Source organism: Pteropus alecto, unplaced genomic scaffold (genome assembly GCF_000325575.1).
Source record: "Pteropus alecto unplaced genomic scaffold, ASM32557v1 scaffold61, whole genome shotgun sequence".
NCBI classification, from domain to species: Eukaryota; Metazoa; Chordata; class Mammalia; order Chiroptera; family Pteropodidae; genus Pteropus; species Pteropus alecto.
Genome location: NW_006434835.1, coordinates 14,286,424 through 14,304,519, shown reverse-complemented (window position 1 = coordinate 14,304,519; position 18,096 = coordinate 14,286,424). Strand labels below are relative to the sequence as shown.

At 36.0% G+C, this 18,096-nt stretch overlaps 1 protein-coding gene across 1 annotated transcript in view; it reads left to right on the top strand.

Moving 5' to 3' along the window:
- ITSN2 (intersectin 2) overlaps positions 1 to 18,096 on the top strand; it is a 113,555-nt gene that overhangs the window by 23,514 nt on the left and 71,945 nt on the right. The window contains 3 exon segments of the mRNA XM_025045670.1: positions 1,973 to 2,036; positions 15,375 to 15,467; positions 17,977 to 18,040. Of these exon segments, the coding sequence (XP_024901438.1) occupies positions 2,006 to 2,036; positions 15,375 to 15,467; positions 17,977 to 18,040 (188 nt within the window). The 5' untranslated portion in view covers positions 1,973 to 2,005.

The following is an 18,096-nucleotide window of genomic DNA, read 5'->3' as shown; positions in this document are numbered from 1 at the left end:
CATACAAAAAGCTGGGAGTCAGAAGGGTAAAATTGGCACTGGCATTCAAAGCATTATTGGAGGTTTGCCCATCCCTATTCCCAGTTCTTGCTTATTTCTGTTGTGTAGATAAATGGATCAGACTGTCGAAGCTGGATACCACTAAGCATTCATTCATTCATTCATTCATTCATTATTATTGTGACATTGGTTAACGAAATCCAGTAAGTTTCAGGTGTACAATTCAACAGGCATATATATATAGACAACAATGCAATATTGTTTACCACCCATAGTTAGATTTCTTTCTGTCACCACATTTTGACCCCTTTCACCCCATCTATCTCCCCGCTTCTTCCTCCCCCCCCACCCTCTGGTAACTACCAGTCTGTTGTCCATGTCCATGAGTCTCTGTTTATTTGTCCTGTTCATTTGTTGCTTTTAAATTTACGTCCCACATATAAGCGATACTCACGTGGTTTTCAACTTTCTCTGTCTGGCTTATTTCGCTTAGCGTGATTATCTCAAGGTCCATCCATGTTGTCACAAATGGCAGTATTTCATCTCTTCTTATGGCTGAGTAATATTCCATTGTATATATGTACCACCACTAAACATCCTATTCATAATTAAGTTCCCATTGCTCACTGCACAAAATTTAATAGATGATAGTTTGCTTTTGTAGAAAGAAAAGCTGCTGTTTCTTCTCTTGGCTGTTAAATTTCTCACTGTAAATTAATAAATTGGGGTTATGTATCTGTTTTTTGTCTGTGTGACTCACTTTTGGTGGTTATACTGATACAGTCATATTTCTCCTTAGACACACTGGATTTGCTAAGATATGGTACTTTGTAAACACTAGACAGCTAATCAGCCAGCTCCTCTGGTGATACCATCCACCATGATGTGCAACTCTTTATGCCTTCTTTGTTCAAATGGCTTGTGCAGACATTTTCCCTTGGGCTTCTAAAAATATTAATATTTAAATGATTTGGGTAAATAGATGAACTACTGAGTGAACTTTTAATATATTGGTGTTTTCATGCAATGTTATAATTCATGGTTTTAATTACTAGGCACATTACTATAAATTTGCTGGGCCTTCACTTTCCCTAACTGGTACTACCCTCGGGATTCAAGGAACAAACTTTGAATTCTGAATTTATTCATAGTAAAGTAATGAATTTAGGGTTCAGAATTATATTGTACTCTTCCCACCTGGACACCCAGAAAGCCATTGATCAGAAACCCACTGTGTATCAGGCAGTATACTGGATTATATTTAATACTTTTTAAAAAATGCTCCTACAAGGTATTTTTACAGATGAGGAATATGAGATTCAAAAAGGTTAAATATCTTCCATGGTTACAGCTAGGAAAATAGCGGAGTTGGGATTTAAACTCAGAGCTGTTAAACTTCCAAATTTCCTTCTATTCAAGTATAGAGCACTTGCCCAGCACAATTAATTATGTTAAAACAAATATACGTTTTAATAATTACTGTTAGACCATTTTTATAAACCTGTAGTACTTGATTAAATAGCTGTGCTACATTTATTTTGGATATATTTCTTGTTTGGGAATTTTTTTTAAAGAAAAATATTTTGGATTTTATTGTTATTGTACATTTGATTAATACAGTTAATATCTCTGAAATAAATTTTTGCCTAGTTATAACAACTTTCCTCTTTCGCAAACTAATTTCTCCCAAATTGGTTCAGTCACGTGTTTCTTTTTTCAGTTATTTGCTATTAAATATGTTACTGTTTCTCTTTTGCATAGTTCCGTTTTAAAGGCAGAACCATTACCCAACAAAATCTCCTACCCTTCCCCAGATGTAAATTCTGCCTGTTCAGCAGCAGCAGAAGCTCTGCATTGTTTTCTGTTGGAAGTGTGAGCTGAAGGGGACAGACATTCCCACTGCTTAGCCGGTGCACTAAGCTGTGATCTGCCCTTGTTGTATTATTAATGGCACAATGTTTTTATGTTGCAGATGGCTGAGAGCTAGCAAGGAAAATTCAGGACCATGATGGCTCAGTTTCCCACAGCTATGAATGGTAAGCAGCTTTGTGCTTATAGCAAGATAAAGAGGTTGTGGAATTTTTTTGGTAGAGGTTATAAAATATTCTTTTAGGTATTTTTCCTCAAGCTTATAAATGCAAAACTTAGAATATTTGTGTTGAAAATGTTTGGGTAGTTTGCTTCCCAAATATTTTGCTTCTGTTAGGATATTATGCAGTAAATCTTGCAACTCAGTATAAGTATATTCTGCAGTCTCATCTGGAATGTGTGCTTGCATTTGAGCAGTTAAGAATAACCTAAAGTTGTATTGTGTTTAATGTATAAAACTGGAGGACAAAAAGCAGGGTGCTATAAGGTGAAGAATATTAAAGGTGTTTTTGACAGCATGAGATGATTATGATTAAGCCAATAAAGATTCATTTAGTAATATACATAAAAAATGTTTGTTTTCCTTTTATAAAGGATTATGTATGTCAACACACAATTGTTTAATAGGAAGCATTTTAAAAGTGTTTAAAGTAATTTCAGTAATAAAGTTTTTAAAACTTTTTTTCTGATTGTAGTTTTAATTCATTTCTCAAGTACAAGTTAACCACCCTTAATACTTAGTTGCTGCATGTCATTTAGAATTAATTGAGAAAATGCATTATATTTTTAAGTCACTAAAAAAACTAGATGCTGAGTTCTTAATTTCGAGGCAAATTTCATTAACTAATTATAAAGGTAAGTAAATAGAGTGTCCAGTCAATGATTCTTTAACATTTAAATTGAAAACAGTAATATTAAAGAACATTAGGGGAAAAAAGAGGGAAGCATCGCCAATGTTTCTACCACTTTCACAAAGCAATTCTGTTTTAATGTTACCATCTAGCAGTTGATTAATTATATCTTGTTTTAAATATGTTCTCAGTCATAAGGCCAATCACTACATTGAAAATAAATGTTGAAAATATATGTTGTCTAAAGTTTTAAGACTCAGGATTAACTTTGTAAGATTTAGAAAAGTTGCAGCAATGACTTGCATAAAAAAAAAATCTAACATGTGATAGGATTCTGTCATTTAAAGATGGACTTGAGATAAGTTTTTTTTTTTTTTTTTCATTTTTCACCTTTTCAGAACTCTTATTTATGGAATAATGGGATCATTGCTCCTATTGTAGAAATGGTGTGGGATTATAAAGATTGTTTGATGCTGTGGACATTTTTGTTAATTAAATAATTTTTTCCACAATAAGTGATAAACATAAGTCTAGAATCAGGATAGTAATTACAGTAGTAATGTGCTCTACCCAAATTTGAGTATTTTTGTGCCCCATACAAAGGAGTTTGCATTAAGTGCATAGTTTAGTTATAAACTTCAACCAACGTGTTAAGCAGGTTTATAAACAAAATGAACAAAAGAAAGGTGTACAGTAGATCCTCAAATAATGTCTTTTCATTCAGCATTACAGCCTTGATGAGAAAAAAAATTGATTCCTGTCTTGGGCCACTGTGTGGAGTTTTCATGTTCTCCCCATGTCTGCATGGGTTTCCTCTAGGCATTCCGGTTTCTTCCCATATCCCAGAGATGTATGCGTAAGGTGAATTGGTGTGTCTGAATTGTCCCACTGTGTATATGAGTGGCCGCTGTGATGGAAGGGTGTCTTGTTCAGAGTGGATCCCACCTTGTGCCCTGGGCTGCCAAATGGGCTCCAGCCACCTGCGAGCCTGAACTGGAATAAGGGGTTGGAAAAGAATTCTCTTACTTGTTTTTATTCATATTTCTTAAATGTATGTATGCTCACATTTATTTATTTCAATATTTAATATTAGAAGCGTTTTGCATCTTTATTTAGAAGTTTGGTGATGCTTTTGTGACCAGAAATATGGCAGAGGAATTTAACTCTTGTTTATATTAATTAGCCTATGATAACACAGGTTTCGTTACACAGTTTCACTTAAAGTCAATTTCCAAGAACCTATGGACTTGTTCATTGAGAACTTAGAGTACGTGCCCAGTCTTCAGTTTGTTTCTTCCATTTCCTAAACATTTATGTGTCACTTTGTAGCTCATTGCATTATATATAAAAGACTAAAATTCAGACAAATGAAATGTTCAATAACCAAAAAACAATTACTTGAATAATTGTCCAAAATGCTGAAGTTAATTTAGGAGTAGTATATAGGAATAGAGGTGGAGGTAGAAATTTTTTTAGAACTACTGAAGAATTGATAGATAGCAAATGTAGACTGTGGTAACCTACTACTTAGTTTATAAAATAACTAAAGATTGAGATAATCTTGTATATATCTAATTTAAGCTCAATTCAGAGTTTAAGACTTCATTGAAAGAAACATCCATGTATAGCACAGAACCTTCAAAAGCAGTGCTTACTCCTCTGGTAAATCCTCAGTTATAGATTATGTTAACTTTTTAAATATCCAGTACTATTGGAATTTATCTCTAAGTGCTGGAAACCAAGCTGTTTGTCCAAATGCTTCTGACATGTTCCTCAAATTTTGCCATGTCTATTTCATCATCCCAAGACTAACTATACACTTTTTAGACTTCTTTGGTTCCTACAGAGCTGCAGTGTCTAGTATTGTAGCCACTAACTACATGTGGCTATTTCAATTTCAACTTAAATCAATAAAAATTAAATTAAAAATTCAGTTCTTCAGTCACACAGCACATTTCAAGTGCTCAAAGCCACACGTGGCTAGCGGCTATTGTATTGGACAATGCAGATACAGAACTTTACATCTTTCAAAAAGTTCTTTGGACAGATATTTTTTTCTTAGTCTCTTTGATGCTTCATTTCCCATCTTCTTAACAGAACCAAAAAAGATCAGTGCATCATATTTTTACCACTTGTGACTCCACTTCTGGTGTCTTATGCACCAGTAGAATCATCCTTGCCAAAGCCTTTTTTAATTATTGCAGGTTTGCTTTCTGCTTTTTAAAAATTTTATAAAATTACAAATATATAGAGTATGGTATATGAGCCATCAGGTGATAGGCAACACGCTACTTCAGATACATGTTGCTAGGAGTTGATATTGTGTAATGTAGCTTGTGTCAGCCTCACAATTGTGGAAGTTCTGAAGACTGATTAAATGAGCGAGATGTTCTGAAGCCCACAGCAGCGGCTATATCCAGAATGTGGAAAGGGGAAGGAGGAGGGAGGGAACAGGAACAGCTACTGGTGTTAGGAGGGGAAAAAGCCATTTCATTTTTAGAGCTTTATTACCTTTTTAGAATTTTAGAGCTGATTACACTTTTCAACTGTGTAATTAATAAATTTTTGTTAAACATTAGACCTGTAGAATCAGATGTAGTGCTGTGTTTATAACAACTCAAACATTTATATTCAAGTTCCCACATTGAGGTTTTAGTTCTGTCCAGAACATTATTCCAATTGTGTTTTAGAGATTTAAGTTAGTACTGGTTCAACACATAGTATTTGACTCACATATTATTTGACTATTATTTTGAACAGGAAAATATATTAATGAAGACTATATCTGATATCATTTAATTTTTATAGTATACGACTGGGATATAACATATCTGAATCATTTACATTCATAACTATGTATTAGAATACTGCTGTGCTGCTACCCAGCTGTGTGGCTTACCCTTGTGGAACTCATTTCTTTATGTGCATATGTGCGTGTGCGAGTATACTAGACATATGTATACATGTACGTATGTGTATATGTCTATATGTGTAAAACAGGGATGGCGCTACTTACTGAAGGGGTCTAGCATAAAGTGGATGTTCTGTAAATGTGTATTTTTCCTTCTGCATAGACCATAAGAACATGTTTGACAGATCCAATAGGCGAGGAGATGAGAATGAGCAACAGAAACCTCTATGAAACGACCACATTTTCAATTTAGTGATGAGTTGGAGGAAGTGGATAGAATTTTAATACATTTCTAAAGTGATCAGACAATGTAAAAAGTTGTTAGCTTTTTAAGGAAATATCAAACATCAACCCCCAAAACTTATGTTCTCCTGCCTTTGTATTAGGCTTACAAGTAAATATAGACTATGATTGGGAGATGTTTTACTTGAAGTTCAAAATAATAAACTTACCTCTTTGAAAGGTTCTGTTAGTATATATTCTGAATAAGAAAGCCAGAATTAGATCAACTATTTTAAAATTGGCTTTGAATTACATATATTTCACAGTTTTCTTATTTCAATGTAATTTTTCCTTTAAATTCCTAGTGAATTAATGCCTTGTGTTTTAATATGGTGATTTTTTTAAGTGTCCAGGTTTGAAAAATATTTGAAGACTACTTAAAAATTATTCCTTGTCATGATGCTTTAGAACATTTTAGTTCTGTAAGTGACATTAATCATAATATTTAATCATAATTGTTATGTGTGAGTCTCTTGGCTAGTGGAGCCCTTTAAATATTAGAAAATCTGTGTGATTCTTTAAGAGGTTCATTGTATTCATTCTTGCACACATTGGTGCCCTGTGTTTGTTGATGAATGTATATGAAGGTGTCTAGGTCGCTGGTTGGAGATATGAGGAACTAAGCAGTAAACATTATCAGATAGGTTGAGCTAGCCACTATGAGGACAGGTAACCAAGGAAAAGTGAGGAGATACAAGATCTAAGAAAGAGTTAAAATGTGATAAGAGTTGAGCAGGTCCTTCTGATGCAGCAGAATTCTTTGTAGTCTTAGAATAGCAATCTCTCACCGCCTGGGGATACACAGTGATGTGTGCTAGAGCAGCTCAAGCCTTCCTAACCAGACTGTCCAGGCTTAAAATAGCCTTGGTTTCTGACTAAAAAACCTGACTTTCAGTATTCTCTGGCAAGAGTACCTTTATCAGAAGGAAAGAGCCTGCGAAGGATTTTAATGCTCTTTTCTTAATTATATTGTTCCTCTGGATTGGATTGAGGAAGAAAACTAATTTGAGCACCCTCTGTGTGGCAGGCATGTGTTAGATGCTTTATATTTTTATTTTTAAGTTGTGTTTATTTAGGTATAATTCACCCTTTTTAAGTATGCAGTTCGATGACTTTTGACAAATGTATACAGTCATGTAAATCAGAATATAGAACATTTCCATCACCTAAGAAGTTTCCTTGTGCCCTTTTACCCCACCCTTAGCAACTGGCAACTACTGCTCAGACTTCCATACCTATAGTTTTGCCTTTTCCAGAATGTCATACAAATGATGTACACAATAGGTAGCCTTTTGTGTCTTTGGGGCTTCTTTCACTTAACAAAATACTTTTGTGATTCATCCATGTTGCTGCACGTATCCTTCTCTTTTATCGCTGAGTAGTATTCCAGTATATAAATATGTGCCACAATTTGTTTATCCATTCATCTGCAGAAGACATTAGGGTTATTTCAAGGTTTGGAACTTTCCAGACATAATGTCTAAACTGCTGTAACCATCAGAAGACTCATTTTATCTGGAAATAGATCTTCATTTCTCTTGGGTAAAGATCCAAGAGTTTATTGCTGGGTTGTATGGTAAATGTATGTTTAACTTCATAAGAAGTTACCAGAGTGTTTTCCAGATTTTCTCATTTTGCTTTCCTATGAGCAATGCATGAGAATTTCAGTTGCTCATCATCTTTGCCTGCAGCTTTTTAAAAATTTCAGAATTCTGATAGGCATATAGTGATCTTATTGTGGTTTCAGCATGCATTCCCTGATGATCAATGATATTGAACATCTTGTCACATAGTTATTTACCATCCATATATCTTCGATGTGTCTTTTCAAATCTTGCCCATTTGGGGGCGGGGCGGACTGTCTTCTTATTGAATTGAATAGTTATTTATATCTGTTGGACGTATGTCCTTTATTAAATATGTTTTGCAGATATTTTCTCTCATTCAGTAGCTTGTCTTTTCATTTTCTTAACAGTGTCTTTAAGAGAGCAAAAGTTTTAGATTTCAATGAAGTCCAATTTATCAAGAAATTTGAATGGTTTGTACTGATTATGTCCTAAACAGTCATTGGCTAATCCAAAGTTAAAGATCATCTTTGCTTTTCTTCAAGACATTTCTCAGTTTAGCTCTTATATTTAGTTCTATGATACATTTAGAGTTAATTTTTGTGTATGGTACAAGATTGAGTTCTTTTTTTTTCCATATGTATGTCCAGTTCTTTCAGCAGTATTTGTTGAAAAGACCATTCTTTCTACACGGAATTATCTTGACATCTTTGTTAAAATCAACTGACAGTGTATTTGTGGGTCTTTTTTCTTTTTAATTATTGTCAAAGCATATAGTTTAAGATTCTTAATTAAGCCTGCATGGGTCTAATCCTGCCTTTAACATTTATCAACTTTGTAACCTTGGGCAAATTATTAATTTCTCTATGTCTCTGTTTCCTCCTCTGAAGAAAAGTGATAGTAATAATAGTTACTTCATAGAATTCTTGTGAGACTTGGGAACAGAATGGAAATAATGTATGTAAAGCTCTCAGAAAAGTACCTGACACATGCTAAGCTTTTTAAATGTTATCTATTATAATTTTGCCAATCTAATAGCTGAAAAATGATATTTAGTGTTATTTTAGTGTAACTATATTACTAATTACACGTAATCTTTATAGCAACCCTGTGAAGTTAGATAAAATCTTCCTAGTTTATAGAGATAGCAACTGAGGTATGAGGATGCGAACATCTTATCCATATACAGTAGGAGACAGTGTAGCACAGAGAATTCAGGCTACCTGGGTTCTGTTCTAATCTCAACTCTGCCACTTATTAGTTGTGTGACCTTGAACAAGTTGCTCTACCACCATGGGTTTTGTTTCCTCACCTGTAAAATGGGGATAATAATAGTACCTAATCATAAAGTAGTGGTAAGAATCAGTGAGTTATTGCATATAAAGTCCCTGAGATAGTCAGGACTCAGTAAAGGTGCATTGCTTTCATCTTTGTCATCTTTGTTGTTGTCATCATTTTTTATCATTATCATCATTTTTCCAAAGTCACATAGTAGTAAATCACTCCATAGCCACACTACTTACCTTTCTAGTCCCAGGAATCATGACAGGTTTACTTATTTTATAATAAACTGATAAACCAAGTGAATTTTTTACTATATGTGTGGTATTTATTTAGAAAGCATGTAGATTTAGCCATTTTAGATCCTCAGTTCTTCATTACATCTCTTTCTTTATTTTTAACTTTAATCTTAAAATTTGTCTTTAGTAGAGGATGTTTATAGATTTTTTTAAAAATCCAGTCACTTAGGGCTAAGAAATATTTGTAAAATTGATCCATCTTAGTGTTTCAAATTATGGTAGACATCTACATTTCAACAATACACACGCCTGGAAATAACTTTGGAAGGCAGATTTTTGTATAATATGGGCAGCAAATATGTATGAGTTTATATACCTAATCGTATTTGGCTTTTTACTAGTAGAAGGTGAGTCAACCTGAAAAGGTAGTCAGAAGTGAATTATAGATGGTTATAAGCTATGTTGAATGTATAGGGCTCTAAAGCCCTCCTCAGGGGCCTGGTGTAACCATATGTGAATGATGGACAACAAAAAGATTTGTAAGTAACTTTTGTGTTGCCCCAAGTCCTGACCTTGCCTCTCTTCTTGTTCTCTACTCCCTCTTTTATTCATTCAGATATTATCCCTCACTCACTTTTAAATGTTCGCTCTGTGCTGGGTATTCTTCTGGTTCTGGAGATAGAAAAATAAATAAACAAAGCTCTTGTTCTCCAAGGGCTTGTAGTTTGGTAGAACAGATGGACAGAAACAGTTACAGCACCATTCTAAGTGCTCTGAGAACCATGGAGAGTCTCTTGAGAATCTAGAGGAGGAAGCAATTAATTTGACCTGCAGGTATCAGCCACCTCCTAGAGGAAGTGACATCTGCCCTGGACCTTGACAGATAAAGTTTGAAATGGAAGGAGGGTGATATGAATGGCAGTTCAAGTACAGGGAACACACATCCTGGGATGCAAAAAAGGATGTTATGTATGTGGGATTTGTATATAGGGATTTACATTTCTGTTGGAGGGATATATTACCAGCATTCCTTTCATCCAAAGTTTCAGTTTTGTATTGTTTTTTCTCTTGTTAAATATTAAATAAGTTCATAGTAATGTCACAGTTAACGTTTTTTACCTATTTATTACATAATCAGAGTTCAGAATTTATTTTTAAGATAGGTTATTCCAAGGGAAAATTTGGTTGCTTTGACATATAAAAGAGATCCATATTTTTATATTCAAATATCAATTTAGATATATCTCTTTTATATTTTACTTATTTTTAAAAGACAAAGAGTAACACTTTTAAACTAAAGTAAATATCAAAGTAATCAGAGAGGTAATGTGATATAGTAATTTAAGAGCATGAATTTTGGAGTTATATTGTAAAGTATAAGAAAATTCTAGCTACCAATTATATTAGCTGTATGGTATTAGGCAAGTAATACCATACCTCCCTATGCTTCAATATTTTCATCTGTAATATATAAAAAACCTAATCCATAGAGGAGTTCTCAAAATTAAATATAATGTTAATATACTTAGCATGGTTGCTAAGTATATTTCCTGAAGTAATACTCAGTAAATAGTAGTTGATACTTCTGCTAAGTACTCCTATTATTCTGCTAATGTTAGATTTTAAAAATAAGTGATGGAGAAGGTTGCTTTTCTGAGATAACCGGTCAAGAGTTGAGAGAGTAGTAGGGTAAATGGGGTTCAAAAAAAGATCTATGTATCTGAGAAAGTGAGTAAGGTGAGATTAATTCATCTTCTAACAAGATAGAGTTGAGGGATATATGTATCATCCTTAGGAAAAAGAGAATTTTACAAGATACTGGACCACATAATTCACTTTGACAGCACTGTGGGCTAGCTGTCCAGAGTTGGCTATGTGGGTAAAGGTGGAGCAGACTGTTCTGCAGAGGGGTAGAAAGAAGAGGCAGTGTGCAACCCTGGTTTGTATAAGACCGTAGTTCTCAACCCTAGCTGTACAAAGGAGTCACCTAGAGAGCTTTTTAAAAATTATGACATTTGTGCCTCATCCCCCAGAGATTCTGATTTAACTGGTCTGCTGGAATAGCTTTTTTTCCTCTAAAGCTCCCAGGTGATTCAGCCAGGGTGAAAACTGCTGGTATAAGACACTGGCTAGTCAAATATTGACTGTGACATGCTTTATACTTTTGAAAACACCTTTACATACATTATTCTTACGGCTCCTAAGTAAGGAAATAAAGGGTGAGGAGGGTTAAAGACCTACCTAAGTCCCAAAACTGGTTAGCACACAGACTGGAGCAGAACCTCTGCTCTGTGCTTGCATGCACCGCTGCTGCTATTAACTACGAAAGGAAACGGCAAAGGGGTATTTGGAGGTAGTAGGAACTTGAGAGACTGGATCTCATTTTCAGAGCAATGGAAAGGATCGTAAAATCATTGTTTACTTGTTGTTCATGGGTTGAGAGAACCTCAAACATTTTCAGGTTTAATAAGCCATTCTCTGTTTTAACACCTCTCCTTTCTGAGGCAGTTGATTCCCTCTTCATACAGCCCTACCTTTCTTGAACACAGTGGTCCTCATTTCTGTAGGGATATCAAATAACCACTCCATGTTCTATATAACGACTTTTAAAAATTCTTAGATATTTTCTCCCAGTTGGTAGCTTGTCTTAAAAAAAAAAAAATTCTTTTTTTTTCCTGGACCTACTTTGTTGTTTCTCTTGTGATGTGTACTCAAAAACAGCACTAAGTCTTGTTTCAAGATAGTGATTTAAATTCATATTTTTTTCTTTTCCTTCTCTGGATCCCATTTTAATTGTCAAAGAAAATGTTTTGATTTTCACCTGAGATAGCTTTAGGAGATAGAGAAGGCACCATCAGTATACTAGAAACTTTGAAACAGTTTCCAGAAATTACGGAGCAGAGTAGATTGGATTCAGAATAAGCATAGGAGGTTTGTGTCCAGTGAGAAAACAGATTGAGGTTTTCAGAAGAGCTCTGATAAAGGGGCTGAGTCCCGAGTGAACATGGAACTGATGGCAAGTTGAAGGGCATCCATGACTCCACCAATGCAGCTGGAGCAGCTTTCCTCAGAATTCAGTCTCAGACTTGATGGATGCAAACAGTGTTCTGAGTAAAGTGGGGGATTTTACAGAAGTGTAAAATTTGTAAAATGTAAAATGATGTTACAGAAATCAGTTTAAATTCTAGTGAATACCAAAAAACAAGTGAGGGCTAGCATGTCAGTCTGGAATAACTAGGGGCCACAGACAAAGAGGAATTTATACTTTCTCTCAAGCTGTTTCCTGTGGACATCAACTGCGTGCTCACTGGAAAGACTGGGGGCTATGCAGGAGAACAGGAAGAGACCCCACCTCTGTGTCGCAGACAGCTGTAGGAGGACAGGCGCAAAATAGCATGCATTTCTTTGAATCCATTTTTCCTGTTAAGCAAAAGCCTTAAGCCGCTAGGGGTCACTGGGAAGGGAGTCAGCAAAGACATACTGTTGGGGTAAGCGTAGAAGAAAAACCTCTACTACAGAGGGAGGGGAAGGAAACCTTCTTAGGCCTAAGATTCTATACTAATGCCAAGCATAAATATTGCTCCTACTACTGCTAGGGCAGAAGTAGGACAGTCCTTCCCAAGGCCAACTACAGACACAAGAAGGATTTTGGATGCCACAGGGTGGAGGGGCAGGAACACAGAGAAATCTGCACCCCTGGGGCCCAGGTGCACAAGGCCTGCCCAAGGCTGAGTGTGGATCAGGATCAAACAGTAGTCAGGGCATCTGGTGGGTGCCAGTGCTTGGGGGCGGTGGGGGGTAGGGGGGGTGGAGGCGTGGCAGACTCAGTAGTCAGTTAAATTTCAGGTACTTCTAGCAGTTTAGGAGAACTGCAGCAGTGCCTTTTTCCTTGGGGAAGAAGGCTCCAGGAAGCAGTTCTGAAAAAGAAAATGTTGTTTTAATGCCTCTCTCACTCTTTTACCTCTCGGGTGTCTAAGGTGTTCTCTCCTCAGATGCCTGGTTGTTGCTTTCCACCACCACAAAATCTAGGTGTCTCATTTGGCTATAACGTCACTGTGATCCAGAAGGGTTAGACGCAAGAAGGACAAGGACATTTTTCTATACATAAGCAGCATTAACTTTGAATCCTCTAGGTCCCTTTTTATCTGAGCTTCCTGGAGCTGGAGGATGTACCAACCAGGCCTACCTGCAGTTGCTGTTCAAAGAAAGAAAGATTTGTCCTGTTCAGCAATGGTCAGGGTAGAATCCTGAATTTTCATAATAGGTCTATATATCCCCTATTACCCGCCACTCTTTTAGCCCTCATCATTAGCCAGGAAACAGCTAAGAAGTGATGATGATCCCTTTCTGGGGACAGCTCATTCAGTGGCTAAACTGTCTCACTGTAAGGAGTGTGGACCAGGAAGAGGTGATGGAAGTAGAGTCTGACATCAGTGCATTGTTGAGCAGCTTTTGTGGTAAATGATACATCAAAGTCATATTGCAAATGGTCCAGAAAGCTGAAACCGTGACACAGATTAGTTTCAAGGGCCACAATAGGTGGACATCATGGTTGATTGGTAACCTGAAAAAGTATCAATAGTTTGAGGCGCCAGCAGTAGCCAGAGTGAGGGGTCAAAGGTACTATGTAGTCAATCTGCCAAGAGCCAAAGGGGGTGATGCCCTGTGCGGTGAGACCTCTGCAGCTTTCCCCCCACACACACACCCATGCACACCCACACCCAAACAGGAATCACAGGTCCAGCATGCAGTTGTGTCTTCTGCATCACAAACATGGAGTGGGACTTAATCAGCAACTTGATTTCAGTCTAAATCAGAGAATAGGCCCTTACCATGAGTGGCTACATTAGTGACCTAGACCATTCAATTAACAATTAAAATTTGTTTTTGGTTTGCAGCCCTAAAGAGGGTGTCTTTAATCTGTCAGTTGTTATTTTCCAAGTGGCAGACTAAACAGCTGGGCCATTGGCAGCAGCCCCAAAATCCATTCTGCCTACTGAACAGATTGACCATGTCTCCTTTCAGTTCTGCATAGCTCTGAGGCTGAACAGGCATGGCAGCCCAATGGACTCCGTGAGCATCAGCTTTCCTGAACCATTACTGAACCAGGCCCAGGGATTTCAGGGAGCCTCACTAATTCAGTAGTTTTGCTTCAGACAGTGGAGTAGAAATAAAGTTTCTCCTCGGAAAGCTAGCTGCCATGCCACTCTTTAGTGTAAAGCCAGGATATCATTGGATCCAGGCTGTCTGTGTTCTTGAATATACCATTTCTATTTGACAAGCAAGGCTTTTAGAGTCCTTCTCACTTGGTTAATTGTGAAATTCCAGTTGGCCTACTCCAAAAATGGGACTATCAGGCTGAAGAATCATTAGCTGTCCATGGGTCAAACATTTAAACTGCAAGTGGCATCTCCAGGTGGAGGCCGCTTCCCTTTGCCAAAGACTCCAATTGGCAGAATCCTCAGTCACAAAGATTTGTGTCGTCGCCAGTACCCAGAGTCCAATTTTGTTGAGGTTTACCAGCTAATTTTGTTGGGATTTACTAGTCTGGCTGGTGGAGGTTTTTAGTTTAGCTAGTAGTAGTATACCAGTGTTAATTTGTTTTGACAAATGTACTATGTTTATGTAAACTGTTAACGGAGTGGGTATATAAGAACTCCCTACGATCTTTTGCAACTTTTTGTGTAGTTCTAAAATTAGTCCAAATAAAGAAGGTTATTTTAAAAAGTACTAGATAGCTCTCCATAACTTCCAAAGCGAAGGTCAGACTGTTGAGGACCCTTCATAATTAATCTCTCCTACCTGTTTCTTACCATCTTGTCACACTCACCTGGTGCTTTCGCTGTTAGTCTACTTAGTGTACTTCCTTGACTTCTCATGCTATGCCTTTTTTATGTGAAATCCCCTTATCCCGTCTCTTCACGTGACAATTTAAGCCAAGCTTCAGGGCTCTGCCTCAGTCTTACCTTTCCTAGTATCTCATCCTTGTTGCTTCTTACTCAGTGTTAGCACAGCTTTGTGTATATTTCTGCTTAGGGTGCTTCCTAGTATAACACTGTAAATGCTGGTAGTTGTTTTCTAGAGTAAGAGTTCCTCAAAGATGGGAATAATATTTTATTCATTTTTTTAATTACCAGTATTTATCTTGTTGCCCATTTCTAGCAAGTGGTATACAGTAATTGTTCAATAGATGTTAATTGGATGAGTGAAAAGCCTTAGGCTTTATATGGTTATGATAGAGCTTTACTGTTTGTGTCACTCAGGTATTGAAAAATGTCATTAAATGGACTCTTGTGATTCATATTTACATTTTATAGTTGTATATTTTAAGCGTTCTCATATGTAGAATATAATTTGTCTTCCATTTATGTTTTAGGAGGGCCAAATATGTGGGCTATTACCTCTGAAGAACGGACTAAGCATGACAAGCAGTTTGATAACCTCAAACCATCAGGAGGTTACATAACAGGTTTGTGTTTATATTTTATTTATGAATTATGCTCCTTTCCATGTAATATCTTAAAATTAGTTTTAATTCAACTGCCGTCAAATTTGTATCATTGATAAAATTCATATCAAGATGAAATATTGCCATTTGCGACAACATGACTGGACCTTGAGACAAGAAGCTTATGATACCATTCATATGTGGATATAAAACAAAAAGCAGCAATGAACAAACAGAAGAAACAAAAAAACTCATGCATACAGGCAACAGATTGGCGGTTACCAAAGGGGAACAGGGGTTGGGGGATAGATGAAGAGGGTAAAGGGGATCGATATATGGTAATGGAAGGAGACTAGGCTCTACGTGGTGAGCATACAATAGATATACAGATGTCGTATTATACAGTTGTACACCTGAAATTTATATAATTTATTAACCAATGTTACCCCAATGCATTTAATAAAGAAATAAATGATAAAATTCATATCAATCAGAATTCTAGAATTTTTAAAACAGGGCTTTCATATTTTACCTGGAACCATCTTAATTTGTTGTTTTGGATTTGGCATATGGACTGTCTTTTCCTGATCCTAAATGATAGTCAAGAAATTCAGTTTAATTGTCCAGTTTCACTTTTAACATCATATCTAGAAAAATTTCAGGTAATTGAGACTCTTCCCCAAGCAAATTTATTAATGTGCTCTTAATATGTTGTACCCGTTACTCGTGCAAAGTTCAATTTTACCAGAATGTAATAGAAATATGTTAGATCCATTTCATTTAAAATTTTTAGAATTTTTTTTCTCTGGAATCTGTCTTCGTAATACTTAGTTCTCTGTATTTGAGAGGCCACACCAAGCATTGATAGTTGATGCTAGTCCTTGTTTTTCAAAAAGGCCTCCAGAAACAAAGGGGGATTAATTTAGGTTTGTCTTTCAACTTTTTTTTCTATAAATGAAACTTTTTCTTCCTATACCAAAGCATCTTAGTGTTTTATTTATTTTTATTTGATTTATTTATTTAAAAAAAAATTTTTTTTTTTGGAGAAAAAGTAAGATTTATTGAAAGTACATTTTAGAAGGAGACCGCCTCTAAGTAAGGCTGTAGCTCTATGAAATTTAGGAGATAAGGAGATAAGATAGTTTACCCCAAAGGGAGGGGCGGGTTTCTGGCCAGGAACGCTGTAGCAGTGTTTTATTTAAATAATTAAATATAATGGCTAATGTTTACCAGATCTGTACTGTTTCGGATACTCTGCTAAATGCATTATTTTATTTAACCTTCACAGCAACCCTATAAGTAGACTATAGCTACTGTTATAGTCTATATTTATTTACAGATGGTGAAACTGAAATTTAAACATGTTCTGTAACTTGCCTAAGATCACAAAGAGGGTTAGTGTTGATAGGACCTTTGAAACTTTTTTCTTTTTAATTTATGGTGACATCGATTAACAAAATCCAATGTTTCAAGTGTACAGTTCAACAATAAGTCATATGTATATATATTGCATTGTGTGTTCACTGCCCATAGTTAGATTTCTTTCTGTCACCATGTATTTGACTCGTTTTACCCTAACTCCTTACTCCCCGTTTGAAACCTTTAAGGCTGGCTTTGGGATCCATCCTCTTAACCATTGTAGTTTAATGTTATTTGCACTTCTGTAATTATAACTACCTTACCTGATGTCAAGGTTGGGATTTGATTATCCCATTTAACAGGTTAATAACTTAGTCTGTTACTGGCTCATGGATGCCAGCAGAAGACCTGAGATTCCTACGTCAGAGATAGAGGACTTTATTACTAACAACACAGCTAGCAGCATGAGCATTGGCATGTTTTTGTCAGCCTCTCTTGTCCCCTAAGTCATGCAGGGACCCTGCAGAGATCCTAGAAAGATGCTACACATGCAGTGGTTGTGTTATAGGAGAAGAACACTGAGCTTGAGGGAACCCACCATTTTTTAGCAAATAGTAAGCAGACTTATTCTTTGTCCCAGAGGAAAACACTACCCAGTCCCTCAAGATAGCCCACTGCAAACCCAGTTCTGAAAAATGACCCAGGTAGAGAGCAGTTAGGATCTTGCGTTCTTGGCATACACAGCCGAATATATAGGATTGTGAGAGGCTCATGGAGGGCTTTCTCTTCCAACACCTGGTATTTTTTATTTAGAACTCTTCTAGGGGAACAGTGTTTTCAACTATAAATTTTATTAAATAGGAATATTATCAAATACGACCTTAAATTATTGTGGAAAAACTAAGATGAATAATATAATCTTTTATCACTGATTAATGTGTATAACCAGTTGTGACTTTTTTTTTTTGTTTTAGAACATCTAAGTCTTATTAAAGTATTGTAAATAATTTTTATGTGTATTTCTGTTTAAATTTTTTGATTGGAATTAAAATAATAAATCAATAACATTATTGCCCATTATTATTATTATTATTATTATTAATTATTCAGAAGCGTTGGAGTAATTCTATTTACTAATATGCTGCTTGATTTTTGTTTTTATTGCCTTCAGGTGATCAAGCACGTACATTTTTCTTACAGTCAGGCCTGCCAGCTCCTGTTTTAGCTGAAATATGGTAAAATGTGTTCTTTTGTAGATGAACTTAAATTTCTGATAGTCTGGTTTGGTTTT